We start from the raw sequence: 19,498 nt of genomic DNA, 5'->3' as shown, positions 1-19,498 counted from the left end.
GCATAACGTACCTCTTTAAGCGTTCCCTTAGTCTTCATTATCTGGAAAATGGCGACAAATGGAATCATCATAATGGAAGACAAAGCAAGGGACCATCCAACCCATTCGGCCCAATCTGGATAGGAGTAGTCATTGTACTGAAGAGGCTGGTGATACAGCAATCCAAACATCACGACGCACTGTAATAATTTGAATGATTATTTTTAATTACATCGAATAATCTCGATGCATACTATAATGAACATGGGACTAATGAATTTCCAGCAGACTCTCCAGTAAATTCCTGGTTTCCATCCCAACATGGCTTCGACATCTTGAGTGAAACGATCCAAACCTATAATATGTTAAATTCCAGTTCAGAATTAGTTTATAAACAGTTATTAATTGTTAATATTTTTACCGTAAAACCATGAAACCGCAATTGCTTCAAACAGAGCAGAGCACAACAAGGATATGCCGGCGGAATATGTGTCGAACAAGTGGAACATATAAATTCCTCCCTGGAAGTGATTATAATATGTTAATAAATATTGATAATCCGGTTACCAACATTTCAAAAAAACGGCTTTGCATGCACAATATAAAGAAAACGCTTATTCTTACCGGTGTTACATTGACAAGAGCCACGGAAAAGGACGCGATAATAATCCCAAGGGTGAAAATTTCCCTTGCAAATTTCTTTTCCTTAAAGAACGACAGGAATTCATCCATTAAACCGGTGATTACACATTCCAAACCCCCCATCTAGAAAAAAAATTACATGAGATATGCATTTTGTCACACGTAATTTTCAGGTACGAAATCACTGAACGATTTCCGTTTAAATATTTTTGCATGCCACGTTTTAATAAAAGAAACTAATTAAGGATCTTACGGCTGAATCCAGTCCGAGCATGATTAGCATGAAAAAGAACAAAACGGACCACACATGTGAACCGGGTAAGGTTGCAACTGCCTCAGGATAAACCTGAAAAACTAATCCAGGTCCTGAAAGAAACAAATAACAAACAATATTTCAAAATACGTATGTATGTATGAATATATTACCCTCAGTTGCAACGGAACTGATGTGAACACCTTGTTTGTACGACATGTAGCCCAAATAGGTGAATATTACAAATCCAGAGAAAAAGCTCGTGAAACAGTTTACGATTGTTGTTATGATACAGTCCCTATAAAATATTGGTGAATTAAATTTTATTTATGACGGCTCAGTTTTAATTTACCTGTAGCAATTATTATGAAAGGTGTTATAACTGGCGTATGACAAATGCACGCCGAAACCTGCTCCCACTGAATAAAATATCTGAACTGCAGCATCCACCCAAACCTTAAAATATTTTATACATTAATTATCAGATTAGAAACCAGTCTTGTGATAGAGAAATAAAAAAAAATAATCAAATTAATGAAATATTTCGTAATTTTATTAATCATGTAGATTTTAAACAATTTATTATGTTATGTAAATATTAGTTCGGGTTTAAAAATTTTCATTACATTAATATCTATTATTGTACGTAAGTTTTCAGCTCTAAATTAATAAAGTTGATTGGATGTTGTGGACCACTCACAATTTACAGATTCTTTCTTGTCCCGCTTTAATTATATTTACCATCAATGTTTTGTTCTCAGTTTTCGCTGCCCAGAACAACTCAATTTGTTAATAGTGTCTCTTTTTTTGATTAAATGACCTACCATAGTTTCGAAATTAAAATGAATGTTTTCGCTTTCGTTCTTTGAACTTTCCACGTTCAAAGTCAAGGTGATACGTAAAAGCGTTCTCGAGAATCGTCATCAAAAGAGATTCGATTTAATCGAGGATGGGGTAAATAATATCAAAGTTAACTCTATATTTATCTGGAAACTTCCTTCGCCTTTAATACAATAATCAATTTCTTGATTATATATTAATTGCATTTTCAATATTAAAAAAGAGACATCTTCCGCAAACAAAGGGGGTATTTGAAAACTGATTACCTCGTGCCGCATATAATTCAAACAAAACTGCAAACTAGGTGCAAAGATGATTAATTGCTGTTTACTTACCTGTGTTTCCCGAAGTTTTGAAAGCTCAGGATGTAAATAATAAGATATGCCTGATATCGCCCCAGGCAGCATCAGTCCACGTATCAAGAGTATCGTTAAGACAATGTAAGGCATTGTCGCCGTCACCCACACCACTTTTCCTGTATGAAACAAATTAATTGTAATGTTTTTAGATGGAGCGATTTGAAGGTTTACCGGAGGATTTGACGCCCTTGAAGAGAGATATGTACAGCATTCCATAAATGAGTAATAAGCATACAACTAGTTGCCACTTTGGGTATCCCATTTCGTGAAGCCCGTCACTCCACTGCATCTCTAAGACTGCTCGACTAAAAATGTTTGGTTCATTATTTAAATCGGAATTGACGTTTTCATTTCATAAAAACACAACAAGTTTAAGGGATTTGAAGCCCTCCATGCCATTTGTAGAAGCTTACTGAATTTGTGTCAGTCAAAAACGAGAGAAGATTTTGACAAAAAATGTTGACTTACTGAAAAAACTCTGAAGCTGGGGTGTGTCTGCTATGTTTCGTGGTTTCGTTGAGAATTGGCAATAATTTTTTAGTTTCGTTATGACCCGACAACATGCTTTCCCAACATTTGTCCGTGTTCCACGTGTTGTTGCAGTGCATCCACGGTAATTCGGACGATATGCTCGAACCCAAGAAATACAATGCCCATGCTAAATAAATCATTTTGTAAATCGATGATTACATTTTAATAATTTAGTCGAACTCACCGAGGATTACGTTGTAGTAGAAGGACACGTAGAAAGCGACCAACACTGCACAGTAGCCAACACCTAAACAAATATGAAACTGGATGTAAATAAAAAAATTGTCTTAGCAGTAATTAAGCTTATCAATCGAGAATTTTGTTGATTGATAAAACTGTAGAGAAAAATTTCATTAAACATCAATTAGCAAAGATATTAATTAAAAGATTAATTCGGCACTGTAGCTAAAAAATTTAAATTTAAAAAATATTATACTGTTATTTTTGAGATTGTCCCTGAAAATATTAATTAATTTGAAACGCCTCATTAGTCTAATGTATATAAACCTTATTAAAAGTGTTATATAAATTTAATTATGTGTTTTTTTTTAGCTTAATTAATGTTCACTTAAAAAAAACTTTCTAAATCAAAACTGCAGCAAACTTACCTTTGAACAATGGACAAATTCTCCATATACTGATCGGTCCTTGTCTGTTGAACTGGCCAAGGATAAGTTCCATATAGAACAATGGTACGGCCCCGAAAACCAGCATTAAAGTGTAAGGTATTAAGAAGGCACCTATAAAACAATAAACTTGAATTTATAATGTGCATTCGGTGCACGCCAGTTCATTATTCCTTTACTTCGATAAGAAAACTCGTCATTAAAATCAGGAAGAGGGAAATCGCAATGGAAAAATCAACTGCGACTCAATAGTGAACGATAAACTGGTCGGCCATAAAATTAAGGAAATTGCCAAACCCGTAAATCAATTGTTTTCGTTCAATGGTATCTTACAAAGACAAAATAAAAATTTGTCAATTGTGTCCTCGAAATAAAATGGCCACTTTAAAACGTAAACATGTTGGCGAAAATTAATTTAATACTTCGTTAATATTTTATATCAAATGGAACTAATTAATCTGCAGGACGATATTATTTTGTGCACTCTGCGGTTAAACCAGGTCATTAATGACAAAGTTCGGGAATTGTAATTGTCCTGTAATTAATAAAGGTCACGAAGCTTCAAAACACACCTATTGTGGATAAAGTTGAAAGGGAACTAAACCGAAATCCGGAAATATCAGATATTTAAACTTCACTAATTATTTCCTACATTTTATTTCGTCATTTTGTTTATTTAAGGTAATCCCGACCGCTCTAACGAACTGAGTGAAATCGCTTTATATAAAACATAAATCGTGTTTGACGATTTAACAAACATCGTATTGGCCATCGGTGATTTAATTACCTCCGCCGTTCCGGTAACAGAGATAAGGAAACCGCCACACATTAGCTAAGTCGACCGCAAATCCGATGATTGATAATAAAAAGTCCGTGTTCGAGCTCCATGTCTCCCTGTGGTCGTAGGTCGTCTCCGGAAAGTCGTCGGGGATGATTTCGCCCGGCTGGCTTGAGCTGGTGGACAACACGAACGATTCCTGTTCGTCTTCCTCCAACTGAACATGAAGATCTTCTAAATAGAAACATTTTCAAGTACAATTATGTGTTGGTCACAAGACTGATTAAAATCATTAAAAAGTCTGTTTCTTCAGAAATTTGATTGATGGTTGTACGTCATGATTAACGAATTGTTTCTTTACAAGTAGGCGATATTAATAGATTCTCTAATTTACTCCAACATTTACTACAATAGTGTGTAAGTGATGGACAAACATTCAATTATAGAGGAACAGTGAATGCAAATCGATTAATTTATTTTCATTACTGCTAAAATTAACATTCCTCTCAATAAGATTATGCTTATGAACAGTAAACATAAATTAAAATATTTGAGTAGTTGTTAAGTAAAAAAGTGAACAAACGAGTACTTACTTTTTTTTAACGTACATGTTAAAACTAAATTCGATGGGTTGGAATATCTGGCTTTCCCTCGACCTGAAATAAAAAAGTTAATTCAAATTTCAAATTAAAATAATATTAACTTTTGTTAGTAATATTTAAATGCGAATTCGTTATTATATATTCATAAACTACACTACAAACAATAATGATTATCATTATGTTTTCGAATAATTTTTAGAATAATTAAGCTGCACACGTGTAATCAGAGTTGTTTTACATTCAATTATGTGCCTGTCAAATAACGTATTTATTTATAAAATTATTTAATAGCAGTCCATCAACACGTTGTTGCATTGATAGTCAATAGTTGAGAGCATACCCGATGAATTTGAGGAATCCTACTTAATTATTTGTTCAAACCGGAAGAATTTCTTAATTATCAACTTCCTTTTCAGTCGAATCGCCATCTAAACCCGTCACGTCTGCTTTCACGTACCTTTTCAGCTGATGTCATTATTTCACTTTTCAATAGTAGACGTAACACGAAATTCGTGAAGAAATTAAGCCTCTCAAATAGGAGTTTTACTATTTACTAGGAAAATATTTTTCCTTAAACATTATAACAAAGATGTATTTTTCAAACGATGGGACAAAGTGCTCTAAGAAGGTTTTGGAAGCAAATTCTTTGATGATCCGGATAATATCACAATGGGTCGCATTTTGAAATTCTATATAGTCAGATCATTCCCATTAGAGAAATATACGATGCAATACCTGTCACTATCCTTTTGGTGTTAAATAATTGAATCATTGTTAGGCAACACAAAGAGTGAGTTTTATGATAACACAAGCAAAGCTGTATACAATTTATTTCGTACATTATACAAACCGAGATAAATGTACAATTGTGTTTGAGACAAATGTACACACATATAAAGAGACCTTTGCTACTTCGCACCAAAAAACGAAGTAAGGAGCGACTTCCTCAGAAAAATATGTCACCTTATTTAAACTGCAATTAGGTAGTTAATTTTCTTTTCGACGAGTTCCATGCAAATTGTTCAATCTTTGATGTAATAGCAGGATGATTGTCAATTTACGTTAGAAATTTAATATTGTTATTGAAAACGTTAAATTTAACTCGTTCGTTAGACCCAATTCGGCAAGCTTTAGCGGTGGAGTTTTTAATCTCAAACCCGTCTACTCCAATATACAACTTCCGTACCGATTAAAAGCACTCGAGCTTATTTGTGAAATGTTCCACAATATTTTATTATTAAATTAGGACTAAATCTGACGAGAAAAACCGTAATTGAAGGTCAAGTGTGTTTTTGCAGATAATTACTGTTTACGGATTTAAATTTTAATCTTCTCTCTTTAGTGGTTCTCGTGTAATTTGATTACCCGCTATTAATTCTTCGGTTTTAATATTTCAGATTCATCTGTAGCAATGTTCTAGATGTTAGTAAATTATGTGGATGATATTATAATTATTAAAACAAGGGAAATGTGAGCGGTTATTTGAAACTTTTAAATTAGTACTTTTAGTTGTTTGTTTACTAAAACAGTTGTACTGGTGTTCCTAGTAAGACTGTAACGAAGTCATATCTGATTGCGGGTGATTTGATTAATACGAAAACTTTTTCAGAGGTTTAGGGCTTCATATAACGGAAGTTATAAAGTTAGTAAAGCCTTTTTAATTATGTTCGGAATCACTTTTAATATACCTTAGATTATAAACGTTCATAAATATACTCAACAAATGAATACTAATTTCTTGAACAAATTTTAGATTTAACGACCCACAAATTTTCATCCCTTTAATACCAACAAATTAAGGTGATTTTTTCAATAGGTTGATCGTTTTATTATTGATGCCAACAATCCGATTTAAGAAAACAACCTGCACATGGCATGTAAGAGATTTCAAAATAAAGATGTGGAATGCAAAGTAAATACATCAATAAAAAAGCATTTTTCCTATCTGTATTGACAGAAATCTGAAAATAAATTTCCATTGAAACAAGATTTTACAAATAACTTATAATGATTGTCATCCGAATATTGAAAGTAAAATAGGATTTCGCAGAATTTTGCATCCTGTACGTTTCCGCTTTCGCCGTGCCTAAAACTGAAGCATTTTTATTTACTGTAATGTAATTTCGCGCGAGTTATTTACATATATTTTATCTTTAGACAATCCTCGCAAACTCCACTTTTAATACATTCGTATCTGTGTAACAGTGTACGGTGACGTTGCGTTCATAATACGAAACGAAAAGAAATTTATATTTAAGCTGAAAATGTTATCATTTTTCAGTGAAAAGCTAAACGGTGTAAAAAAGAAAGCGTTTTCGATTTTCACCGTGTGATGTTTGTACCCCCATACATAAAATTTCTTCTCGATAGTTTTGGTGTATACGTACAATAGTTTTGCGATGATTTTATATTTCATCGGAATGTTCGATGGTGACAAGCCTACAACTTTTAGATATTGTGTGTTATACAATCATAAAAGCTTCTAATCTAATTTATTTTACTCTTAACAAGTTCATCTATTCGAAGAAAGAGTTAATGTAATTTATTTAATCGAATAAAAGATAGTATTATGTAAAATATAGTTAATACATATTAATACATTTTTGGGACATTTAGTTCCGAGTGTAAATTGAAAATGGTCCATTATGTGTTGATAGTCATGATATTGGCGAGCATTCATAGTTTATCTATTTAATATGAGTAACTCCGTGCGAGTCTCTAATGAAATTCCATTCCACATTATTATAGAACAACGTCTTCTGGCTCTAAGACCAGCTTCATGCAACCTTCTTCTGATGGTAAACAGGCTTGCAATGAGTCTAACACCTGCACGAAGCCTGTATGCAGAAAATCTGCAATTTCGTTTGGCAGAAATTATCAGAAAACGATCATGTCTTCTGGTAATTCTTCGTCGATCACAACATTACCAGTTTGTCAATAATGATTTCAATTGTTCAATTATCCCTGTTTGATTAAGATACTCATTGATGCGTTGTGGTATCTTCCTAGAAGATTTTATTGGATATTTCTGGGAATATGTGGATGGGCATTATCTTGCTGAAAAATTAGCCCGAAATCTCTTCTTATGTAGGGATGAAAATAAGGCCCAAAACATTATCCACATATGGTTGGGATGTCATATCGCCACTAAACTGAATCATCTCCGCTGAACTCATCCTGTCCCTTAGGGCCAATAATCTAAGACGACGGTTTTGTAATTCTATGGCTCTTGGTCTTCCGGAACCTCTTGCTCTACCTCTTCTGCCTTCTTCACTCTATGACTGCCAACATTGTATTACGTACATTTTTGTTCAAATTCCGCACTATTTCAAGAAACGAAATTATTTCTACTAGGCAAGTTCAACATTCAATATAAATAACTAAATAAAACAAATGGTGACAAAAACTAAGAAAAACTATACTGTATACTTATACACTTGCTTGAGATACCTTAAAGATGAAAAAAGAACAAAAAAACTGACAACATATTTTCAACTTGACTTCAAATTTTAATAATTCTTTCACTAAGTACTTACTTGTATACCAAATTTTATGAAAATTTCAGAATGCGTTCTGGGTGTTTTTTTACAGTCATTATATTTGAGCTATTTGTTGTTGACACAAATTGCTATTACAGCGTCAAAATCTTGAGAGGAAAGTCTTCCCTGAGACATTTTACGGTTCTAACCAAGAAATAAATTAAGAATGAATCGAGTTCAAATCCACAAAATGCGTTTTTTTGGAAAATTTCACAAGAAATGTTGTTTATTTTTATGTCTATTAAAAATATATAACGTAATATAAATTTAAAATATTGACCGTCTAGAACCGCAAATATTCAAATAATCTCTAGGAAATTCAAACTATTCACTTCAAAAGACGCGCAGTAACTCTAATTTCGTGAATTCCATCGATGAAATGTCATTAAGAACTAATTTACTGTATTCTGAACAAGTCCATCTATTTCAAGAGAATGTTTTTAAGAGCTAATATAGTTTATTTAATATAAAAAAAGATTACATTATGTAAAATATAGAGTAAAATTATATAAGAAATATATATCTAGTTCGATTCTTCCATGTTTCTTCTAAAGTATTCACTAGGCGTCATTTTCATGTAGTAACAGAATGACTCTGAAAATTTGTCGTCATCGTCAGCACTCTCATACAAACTAGTTATTGATCCACTGATTTCCGGAAGATAAACACAATTTGGCAAATTTTTAAGAATGTTTTTTAATTCTAAAAATTTGAATAAATTTATGCATTAAAATGAAATTATTGGCAAAATCATATTCATACCTTCTTCCTCTTGTTCGTGTTGCTTGATAAGCTTGTCCTGTAGTACCATCTGGGCAAGATAAAAATAATAGAAACCATATGTGATACAAAGAACAAGTGTTAACCCAAGGATTGCAACGAAAGGTGACATTATAGTTACATTTATCGATACGGGATGCGACATAAAAACAATAATATCCATTAAAAAATCCATCTTTGGAGCGACAAATTCAGAGATGACGTAAATTTGACTAAACGTGACGTTATTACGTTGGTATAGAAACTCAACAATGTGATGTATGTTGATCTTTTCGTGCTTGTTCATTTAAACAAATAATATAAGGGTCCAATGTAATTTATTTAATCTAATAGAAATTGCAGATTATATTAAACATAACAAGATGTAATACAAATTGTATAATAATAATAATAAAAAATATGTTGATTTTCCTCGTATTCAGTAGTTTTTTTCATCTATTAACCCAATGCTTTTGTAAACTTCTTCTTCCTATTAACACTTCTTTTGTTACTAACATATTCATAACAAATGACATAATCTGCCAACATTTTAAGAATACTTTCTTGTTCTAAAAATGTGTATTTATTAATAGTAAAATAAAGGCGTTGTTCAGTATATTCTAACCGCCATTCTGTGTATCATCCTGTGGCATCAGTTCTTCAAGATGAACGTAACAGTAACAGTAAACGATACAAGCAAAAATTATCATACCAAGGAATGCTGTGATAGGTGATATTCTGGTGAACTCCAGTAGAACGGATTTATTTAAGAAATCTTCCATTTCCATCAAATAATCCATTTTTGGAACTTGATATGTTTCAAATTTACACAAATTTGACTGTGGATGACGTTGGTTCAATTGACATAGAAACTGATAAACAAAGCTTTTTTCCTAGGTCATTTATCAACGACAAACGCTAACATTTTTAAAATTAATGAAGAAATAAAAGTATAAAAATATGCACTAAGTTTAATTATCCAGAAGTAATCATTCATAATTAAGAATCGTCGCCAATCTTCCCATTCCCAGTTTGCGACGATTGTTTGGCCTTTTAATCATCGTGCATCGCACCAAAATAAATATCTGTGTGTCCTCAGCGTTATTTTTTTTTTGTGCAGACAGTCTTCGATCAGAGGGGGTATACAATTATAGATAGGTTTGAATTCCTCCGTCGCACCTCGAACGATTAGTGGAGGCCGTCCGCAGCGTCCTGCCCCTTGTTCCCTGAAAGGCTGCACATTGCTGCCTGCATTCCAGGACACCAATATCTACCCCGAGATATGCTTTGCCCCTGCTGTCTCCATTGCCGCGATCCGTTTTCCTCCTGAGATCACGATGTCGAGATAAATGTATCGGCGGCTTGCTTACTGCAAATTGGGCGGAACTGCGAGAACTTATCTATTTTTTTACGCTTATTATGTGCAATCAGTTCGAGATGAATTTCGTCGATGTTTTCTTGATTAGTTGCAACTATGCAAATGCTGCGGAAAACGTCGTAATTGATGTGCCTGTTATAAGTATTTTAAAATCTATCACGGAGTTGGGCCGTTTGAAACGGAATTTTGAACGTAAACGATGTAAATATGCGATATTGTAATTATGGAATGGCCGTGCAAAGTTGTACCAAGAACGTGAACATTCTTGCCGACAATACTTGGTAAAAGCCACATTTACATATTTTTACTTTCAAATGGAAGAACAGCTTTAATTTCACAATGTGATTTCAAGTTGAGTTTTAAAATTTTTATTAGCACAAGTCGATAATTTTTACTGATTCAGCTTACAATCAAGTAGTTTAAAAAAAGAATGAAAGGATTTCAAATGTTTTGTTTAGCTTAGTCGTCAACAAATGTCAAATAATTTTATTTTCATGTCAAAATTATAGAGCAGAATGGCCAAATTATTTGCCTACCTTTGGAAATATTTCACTTTATGTTTAGTCAAAGTTCTTTTGGCAGTAAACAGTTGGATTCTGCAGTGGTTGATATCACACACAGAAGAACTTAATGAGCCATCACAAAGTAAGTGTGCAGAATCGTAGATTACTATTTATCAAAACGTTTTCCTACAGATTCGGTCCAACAGAACAACGGAAATGCGTTCGAATCTGGAAGAGTGCTGCTTCAATCTCGTAGTCCTGCCTACACATCTCAAGAAGATACAGCCTATCAAACCAGGATAAAAAAAGAGTACATTGCAATGAAACATTTTGGACGACCACTAAAGGACGACCTCATTGAAAGGATTAACACGGAAAAAATCTGCAAATCACATGTATCAGTCACGGAATATTCACAAAAAGTTCATTACAGCGACACAACATTGAGGAATCAAAATATAAATGAGGATCTAAATGAATCTAAAGAAACGTACGTAAACGAATGGCTTACGAAAAGATCCAGTTCATATTACACTGCTCATGCAACTTCACAACATTCTATTACGACAAAAACGAACACCGACAACATCAAAGACGATAAAAATTGCCAGGTGAAAGAAGAAAAAAATAAGTTGGAAGAATATTTCGGTGTACATTGTCCTCCTGAGTTGATGGAAGACGAATACTTGCAAGACTTTTGTAAAATCGTTACAAAATTAGTAGACTTAAGAGTTGAAAATCGCTGTGTTAAAAAACAAGTGATAAATCCGAGTAATAAGTCACTCGTGAGGCAAAGTAAAAAACAGTGGGGAATGTCCTGCAGCACAACCACATCTTCAACTTCAACACATAAATCGGAGGAGTCGAATTTTTGGACAAACATTACGGACTTATTAGACTTAAAACTCAGACTTCGCTCGCCAGACGATGTACAATTTACTTCCAGTGGCAGTGAGTGCACCACACCCACGCCATCAACCGTTTTTTATACCGCACCAAGTTCCACTGAAAGTTCTCACATAATAAGACAATCTTCTGTTATAACGTTAAGAATTTCTGATAGTGTCAAAAGTTTGCGTGACAAAAATATACAAGTAAATATGGACTCAAATGATGAAAATAAAAATTTACCATCTAACATTTCCCAAGAAACTTGGGTAAATACTGCTAAGATGATAGATGTGAAACTTGATGAACAATTCCGTAAATTAAATTTAAAATATCGAAATGATTGGGATCGATCTGGTGCTTCTTCTAGAAAATCCTCCAATATTTCACAAAATCTTGTGAAGAAAGGACAAGATGTTGACAAAACTGAGAAAATTTGTACAACGTTCAGTAGTCATTCGAAGAAAGATAATACTGAAAATAGTAAATTACAAGATAATATTAAACAGAAAAGCAATTTAAATTTAATAGATAAGGAAGTTAGTCATCAACAGATTAATATTGAAAAGTCTAAGGTAAGTTTACACTCAAATGAACATGTTGATGTCAAAGAACAGAACATTAAACGTAAGTCATCTTGTACGATTCCTCAAATAAAATATTCTAACAACAATATGCCAACAGAAGTTGATAAGGAATTTAGTGTATATTCAAAAGAAAACATCGGAAAAAATAATGAAGATATAATACCCAGCAAAAAGCCTTCGACAGTGAAAGAATATCCAAAAGATTTTTGGAATAATATTTCAGTGATGATTGACAAAGAGCTACACAGTGATTGTATTTCTTCAAGCAATTGTAAGATATCTAAGAAAAAAGATGAGAAAGATTTCTGGGAAAGTATGTCAGATTTAATTAATTCAGAACTAAATGAACCAGTAAATTCACAACCATCACTTGGGAGACTATCAAATGGAAGCATTGAAAGACAAGAAGCCCAAGAAGACATGAATTCTTCTTCATCGAAACTACGGATTGGAAATTCGAAACACTTTTCTAAAAGTATTTTAAGTTTAATCGATGTTGAATTAAAAAATCGATCTTCATCTATTTCACAATGTCCGACGAACGTACATGAAACTGATTCCATAGAAACGTCGTGTAAACCTAACAAGAAATATTCCAAGAACTTCTGGAAAACCATTTCAGGTTTGATAAATGTGGAGTTAAAATATCAACGTTCTGCACACCACCAGATTCGAGATCCTGCTAACTTGAACGTGGTGTACAAAACGCGTTGGACCCCGTCCGAGACATCTTCAGATGTACAAGTTTGTCCCGAACACCAGGAGATAGATGATTGCGAAGATGAACTGGTAGATCAACCTACTCTGGCACTGGCGGAGCACTTCAAAAAAACTCAATCTTTGCAACACTTTTCCAAAGAGTTGGCGAAAAATTCGCAAACGTTTCTGGATTTGAAAAATAAGTTCCGTGAACAATTACAGACGATGGCCAAGAGTAAACCTGTTACAACCGACACCAAGCATAAAAAACCACCAACGCAAGATCCAACTGAAAATAAATAACGTTGTGTGAAAAAACATTTTCGAAATTACAAGTATAGAAAGAATTATTTTGTTTCGGTCTCAGAGAAGAAGAAATAAAAACGGGGATTAGTCAACAAGACGAAAATAATAAATATGTATGACTTACAGAGGAATTTTAGAACTTCCACCATGAAAGATAAATGTGTTGAGGTCAAAATAGCAAAACTCATACGAAGTGGAGAACTTCGAGTTCGTAAATACAAATAACCACGAACTCCTTATTATTAACTTCTGCGTCTAATTTTCTGAATAAACTACAATAAAACCATCAATAGATTTTATATAATATTTTGAAATATACGTACATATACGATATTATTTATATTTTTACTAGTGTTAATTTTTTTTTACATAACAACGGTCGTAGTACATGAGCATTATAAATAATTTTAATTTCTATTCATTTACTAGTGTCCAATGTATTGAGATATTGATTGAAATTAATACCCGGTGTGGACGCCTTTTTAAACACTGATTTGATCCAATTTGGATTTACATTTTATGCTATTTGCGTGTGAGTTTAATGAAGTTTTAACTCTATTTCATACAATCCAAATAAAAATTTTGTATGCAATATTTTTATTTTTATTATTACAGGTGTCTGTCGGCTTTGAAAAATGCTCCAGAAGTAGCTTTAGTTTGATAGTAATATGTAAGAGTCCTATTTTTATTTTATAATTTAGTTAAATATTTAAAAGGTAAAAATAGGCCTTCCCATTTTATTTAGTGCCAGTATCAGTCGAGTCGGTTTAAACAATATACGGCGATTTTATTGAAGCAGCATGGAGAGCGCCCCAGGCCATTTCTTTGAAATGTGTTTAAATTGCACAAGAACGAAAATGTGACTAAGGCTTTTGCTTGCTGTATTTACTTCGCAAATGATTCACAGATTTCTGGTTTGGACTTTGCAATTACGAACCGTGAATTAACAAATATTTAGAGTTTATTAAAAATATTTTCAGTATGTTTTGTGTGCACATTCATCATGCAGCTTCATTGTGTTACGCACAAACGGAGCTTCCAATAGCTTCCAAAGTTTAAAATGATTAATCGAGGTATGGGATAAGTGTTTTACACACTGAAGTAAATAACATGAAAGAGGTTTGTAGTAGGCGTCGCGTGACAGGTTGGTCAGGTCTTTCATCGTCCTTGGCTAACTTTTTTATTGTATTGGAGGCGGCGCTGCAGGCATATCGCGGCAGGCGATACGGATGACGGTGGCAGCAATTACATGTAAATGAATATCGAAGTCACCTCTGGTATTCCAATATCGGCACCTGTTGGGAATCGGCAATCACCAGAGCCACCCCGATCAGCGTTAGGCGGCGCGATATCAACTTTCAGTGCGCCATAAGTGACTTGTTGAACAGACGCTGACAAATGTGCAATGTTGCCGCCGGTTTCCCAACGACGGGTCACTTTAATTTTAACGATGGGACAAATTAATTTTATTATCTGCTCATTTAATTTATCTTGTTCAAAATATCTTCGCCGATATTTTATATAATTAAAAATGGCAGACACAACATAAAATAATTTAAAAATAAGAGACCATTTGGTTTGTTAATTTAACAGAGATAAAAGCTTAAAAAATCAATAAATTTTTAATATAAAAATAAATAACATTTGTTATATGATAACAATAATAAATACATAATTTTTTATTAATATAATTGTCAGTCATGCATTATTTTCATTAATTTACATACATATTTAATTAGTGTTATTGAACTAATTCGTTATATTGTATGTTGGAATTTAACGGCAATTCAATATCAAAATAAATTTTAAAGTATTAATTTTGTAATGCTGCAAATTAAATTCTTATATAATTAGAGAAGAATTTCATTTAAATTTTATTTTGCTCTGATTAATACGTTTTTACGGAAACATTTTAATCCAAATATACCGTTGTAAGTTGTAATTAAAATTGGTTAATGGAATGAAGTATGTCGTGAAGTGGATTATCTATGCCTAGATAATTATATTGGGGTTAATTTTTACATTTCACTGTCATTAAATGAAGATATAAAAAGGATGAGTGTGAATTAAATTCCTTTGATCGAACTGGCAACATCGTAGATTAAAAAGTTAAATTGCATAGTCTTTTTTACTCATGCTATTTCTGTCAGTTCTTTATATTTTGCACACACCCTTATTTAAATTGGTAATGAACGCGTGGGACAGGTTAGTGAATGAAACCTATTTGATTAACTCCTCCATTGATTCGACCTGATCGATGTGCAGTAAATAATCCACTATTTTCCATATTTTAGTATATAATTAAAATGGTGCTTATGCAATATTTTTAGTTGATAAAAAGTAGTTTCTAATTGGAAGACGGTATAAATTTCTGATTAGGCGGACGAGGTGGTAAAACACTTAATTCGCAATTAAGAAGTTAGTTAAGCAAGGAACTGGTTGCCACCCCTAGAGCGTACCACTAGGCCATAATAAACAATTATTCCGAGATTTCATTAATTTAATCGTTAAATCATAGTTCAGTGCAATAATTATTAAGCTGGATTTTTTCACTTTTTGGATAATTGAACGTGGTTAAGATCAATAGGATTACCTTCAAGCACGTACTCCTGGGACTATTGAAGCAGATATAATCCTATTGATATATTATTCCAGGTATCAAACTTTAATGTTCTTAATAATACTTGCATATTATATTAAAAATCTGAGCGGTCCACTAATAATTTATAATGAGATATTGTAATTTTAATCCACGTTAATTAAAATAATTGAGTTAATTTTGCGTTGAAATAAATCAATAAAAGCTGATACATCGAATATATCAATTGATTAAACTCATTACTTAGTTTCAATTATATCCGAATTAAATAGGTTTGTTGTAATACTTGATAAACAACCGAACGTGTAATATTTTTTTCCTGAAGCAACCTTGAACTTTTCATGAAAATTGTGCCAAGTGAAATTAGTGCTATTTCCTGGGTGCATGAAAATTATCAAGTATTCGCCAACTAAGTTGCATCCTTATCTAAGTTTAATTGATTTGTCCTCTTATCTCGGACGTCCTCTTTGTGAAGACATATGTCTTCAAAATCTAATAATTCCAATTAAACCGCAAATTCCGTTGGCCACGTTTTGTTTTAGAAATACTAAAAAAAAAAGCGGTCTTGAACAATTTATTCGGATTCATTTTTAAAATAGTTGGAAGTTTTTAAATAGATTTTAAAATAATGTGCATAAAAATCGTCACGTAACTCCGTGATGATTGGGCCTATTTAATTCTCGATACTCTCTATCAATGTGGGACTGACTATAATTCAGTTGACTAACTGTGGGTTCAAAAATGATGCAATTTCAAACTAATAATCGAATTTGCCCACAATCACGGCGCAAATCAAATATAATGAATTTTTCATATTTTTAACTTCATGTGAGCTATTCAAAACGCTTTTTTCAATATGCCCCTTTCAAAAACCGTTGGACACCGACGTACATTGCATTTCCTTAATTCGATTTCCTCACCAAATCATTCACGAAATATTATTACATTTCCTGTCTTTTTATTTATTCCAATATATTCATATAATGTGAATAATCAGTTTTAAAAATTCCGATGAAATCATTGGATGCCTTTTACGCACTTTGAATTATTTACATTAGTGATTTTAAATGATTGTAAATGTATGGTAACATTTATATATTGATTTGCATGTGCAAATCGAATCTGATTTATTAATTTCGTTGTCGGTAATAAGTAATTCCACGTGGAAGGTGTGTTCATTGTTAAATTATAACAAAGCAAATGAATAATGATCAAATTAATTCGTGATAATTTAACTGATTGTGCTCTAAAGTATCTCAATTTCGCTTATTAGATATTGCACGTTATAAAAAATAATAATTATGGTTCGTTTTAATAATTCCTACGCGTTTTAGACTATATTTTCGGGGAAAAACGTATTTTATTTTTTTATTTGCATATTCTGACTGGCATTTTAAATCAGATTTAATACGTAATCGGTTTATACGTTAATGCAGAATATGACGAAAATAAATGAATAAAACGATTTTTTTTTGAAACTGTGTATTACATATGCCCTTTTGCTCAAGTATTACCCATCATATTTGCACAGTTTATAATATATAAATATGATGAACTAAATTATATTCCAATGTACGTGTTTGTTTTATTATATGTAAGTATAATGTAAAGAATCTAATAAATATTATGTTTACTGCACTTTCCAGGCAAATATGATCCAAAACGTGGTTTTATTAAATTTTGTGTGCGTAAAAACATGCAGTAATATTGTGCCAAAAGTAATGTATTAAAAATAGAGAAGGCTAACTTATCATAGTTAATTAATTTCGTGTTTGATGAGATTCTCTGGCTTATTTTATTAAACGACACATTTATCTAGATTATCAAACTTGTTTGCTTCTTAGCAGCGTAACGGAGAACCTAAATCTAAATAATTGATTGAAATTTTATTACGTTCAAATTTGCACCCATTGAAATCAATACCATAACCTGTCTATTGTAGTGATATGTCAAAATGTCAGTGAATTGTCAAAAACCACATAGTATATATTAATCGTAACAGTATTATTGTTTGTTTAATCTCGTCCTTAATCAATAACTGATTATAATTTCAAATCGACCATACTATCTGTAACTTGTACCTTACAAAACGACCACAAGATGCGAATCTGCATAAGAGCCATCAGAAGTATTCAAGACGCGGCTTTTTAGTAGTCAATAAATGTTTTACGACCTTATCGGATTTCTTGGTTAGTAAAAAGGATACAACTATATTTAGAACACGATGTTTTCGGTAAGTATTTCAATATATATTATTATTATTATTAAATATAAATATGTAAATGGATGGAGGCTCATGAAATGAAAATTTTGACAACGTCTATTAGGTTGTAGTTGTATCTAAATCTTGATATCTGGTCCTTTTTCATAAATATATAACAATATGTGGGTATTAAAAAGGGTCAAATTAGATTGTTCACGTAAATGTTATTTTATAGCATTTTAAATGTCAATTCAGACAAGTTCCTTCAATTCCTTCTATATAGGAGACTTTTTTCACCTAAAATTAAATATTGATTTAAAAATGGGCAAGCAAGCAGAAAAAAAATTATGAAATCCTTGTGCTGAATAGGAAATTTTGAAAAATAATTTAACAAAACATAAAAAATTGATCTAATGGTCTAATATGATAAAATTATTAATTGGAACATAAAAAGTAAATCAGGAATGTTAAATATGTTGATATTATGTTTAATTAAAAGCAAATTCTTACATCGTTACGGTCGATTGTATTAACATAAACTCCAATTTATTAAAAGAAAATAACTTGAACACAAATTCGAATTGATAAAGATGAAATTATTGAAAAAACTCACCGGAAACAAGCGGTGTGCTGTTCGAAGACTCATACCCATCGTCGAAAGTGGATGTCGGCGTGGACTGGACGTTGGTGAGCTTCTTCAAATCTTCGCTGCTCTTACCGGACTTCAAACTCTCTTCGTCCATCTTCTTACCATTGGCCGATGCTTTTATGGTCTCGCTGCTGCCGAACTTGTCCTCCACATTTTCGTTGATCTCGTTGTGATTTTTGAAGAACATCTCCGAAAAGCTCCTGGACGACTTCGGTTTCTTGTTGAGGAAATGCTGGGTGATCTTTTGTATTTCGGGCGTGCTTTTGCGTTTCTTCTGCTTGGAATCGAGCGTGTTCAGCTTCTGACGTTCCGACGACTGTTCGGGTTTTTCGGTGTTCCGGGCCAAGGGCTTCAACGGCAAGTTGTCGTAGATGTGCGAAGACATGACGAATTAATAAAATTACACGCGACGTGATAATTACAGCTGGCGAGTCTGTTTAATCTGTGTAGTATTGTCAGTTTAATGAAAGCGTGCCATTTTAATTGAAAAGTATGATATTAGCGCCGATGCTCATTACATTAATGCATCGAAATTGGTCCGTACGCACGTAACTTCTCATTTAACGAGTAATTTCGACATTCCCAACGATCCAGCACAATAGTCCATTAATAAACACTGCACTCGGCAAAGTTTTCGTTAATTTTGCACAACGGTACACCAGCAATCGTCACTTTCATTTGCTACGTCTCACTGCTGGCCTGCTGCGGCGCATCAATCAAACTCCGATGACAGAGTGCGATTTGCCTGATGATCTTCAGTGGATTAGCGGTGGTTGCA

At 32.8% G+C, this 19,498-nt stretch overlaps 1 protein-coding gene and 1 long non-coding RNA gene across 2 annotated transcripts in view; both read right to left on the bottom strand.

Annotated features, from left to right (window-relative positions):
- Positions 1 to 19,498, bottom strand: part of LOC109598481 (sodium-dependent noradrenaline transporter-like) — a 20,849-nt gene extending 1,351 nt beyond the window's left edge. Inside the window, exons 1-15 of the mRNA XM_049960981.1 lie at positions 18,685 to 19,498; positions 4,602 to 4,664; positions 4,018 to 4,242; positions 3,213 to 3,344; positions 2,789 to 2,851; positions 2,542 to 2,731; positions 2,245 to 2,378; positions 2,050 to 2,189; positions 1,227 to 1,330; positions 1,048 to 1,172; positions 875 to 987; positions 604 to 744; positions 401 to 500; positions 234 to 334; positions 12 to 179 (exon numbers count right to left, since the gene is read on the bottom strand). Of these exons, the coding sequence (XP_049816938.1) occupies positions 12 to 179; positions 234 to 334; positions 401 to 500; positions 604 to 744; positions 875 to 987; positions 1,048 to 1,172; positions 1,227 to 1,330; positions 2,050 to 2,189; positions 2,245 to 2,378; positions 2,542 to 2,731; positions 2,789 to 2,851; positions 3,213 to 3,344; positions 4,018 to 4,242; positions 4,602 to 4,664; positions 18,685 to 19,105 (2,220 nt within the window). The 5' untranslated portion in view covers positions 19,106 to 19,498. The remainder of the gene's footprint in view (positions 1 to 11; positions 180 to 233; positions 335 to 400; positions 501 to 603; positions 745 to 874; positions 988 to 1,047; positions 1,173 to 1,226; positions 1,331 to 2,049; positions 2,190 to 2,244; positions 2,379 to 2,541; positions 2,732 to 2,788; positions 2,852 to 3,212; positions 3,345 to 4,017; positions 4,243 to 4,601; positions 4,665 to 18,684) is intronic.
- Positions 8,555 to 9,154, bottom strand: LOC126264160 (uncharacterized). The gene is made up of 2 exons (XR_007546947.1): positions 8,912 to 9,154; positions 8,555 to 8,851 (listed from the first exon to the last, which is right to left on the bottom strand). It is a non-coding gene; the product is annotated as an uncharacterized LOC126264160 (long non-coding RNA).

Source organism: Aethina tumida, chromosome 1 (assembly GCF_024364675.1).
Source record: "Aethina tumida isolate Nest 87 chromosome 1, icAetTumi1.1, whole genome shotgun sequence".
In the NCBI taxonomy this organism is placed as follows: Eukaryota; Metazoa; Arthropoda; class Insecta; order Coleoptera; family Nitidulidae; genus Aethina; species Aethina tumida.
This window is presented reverse-complemented; position numbering and strand designations above follow the sequence as displayed.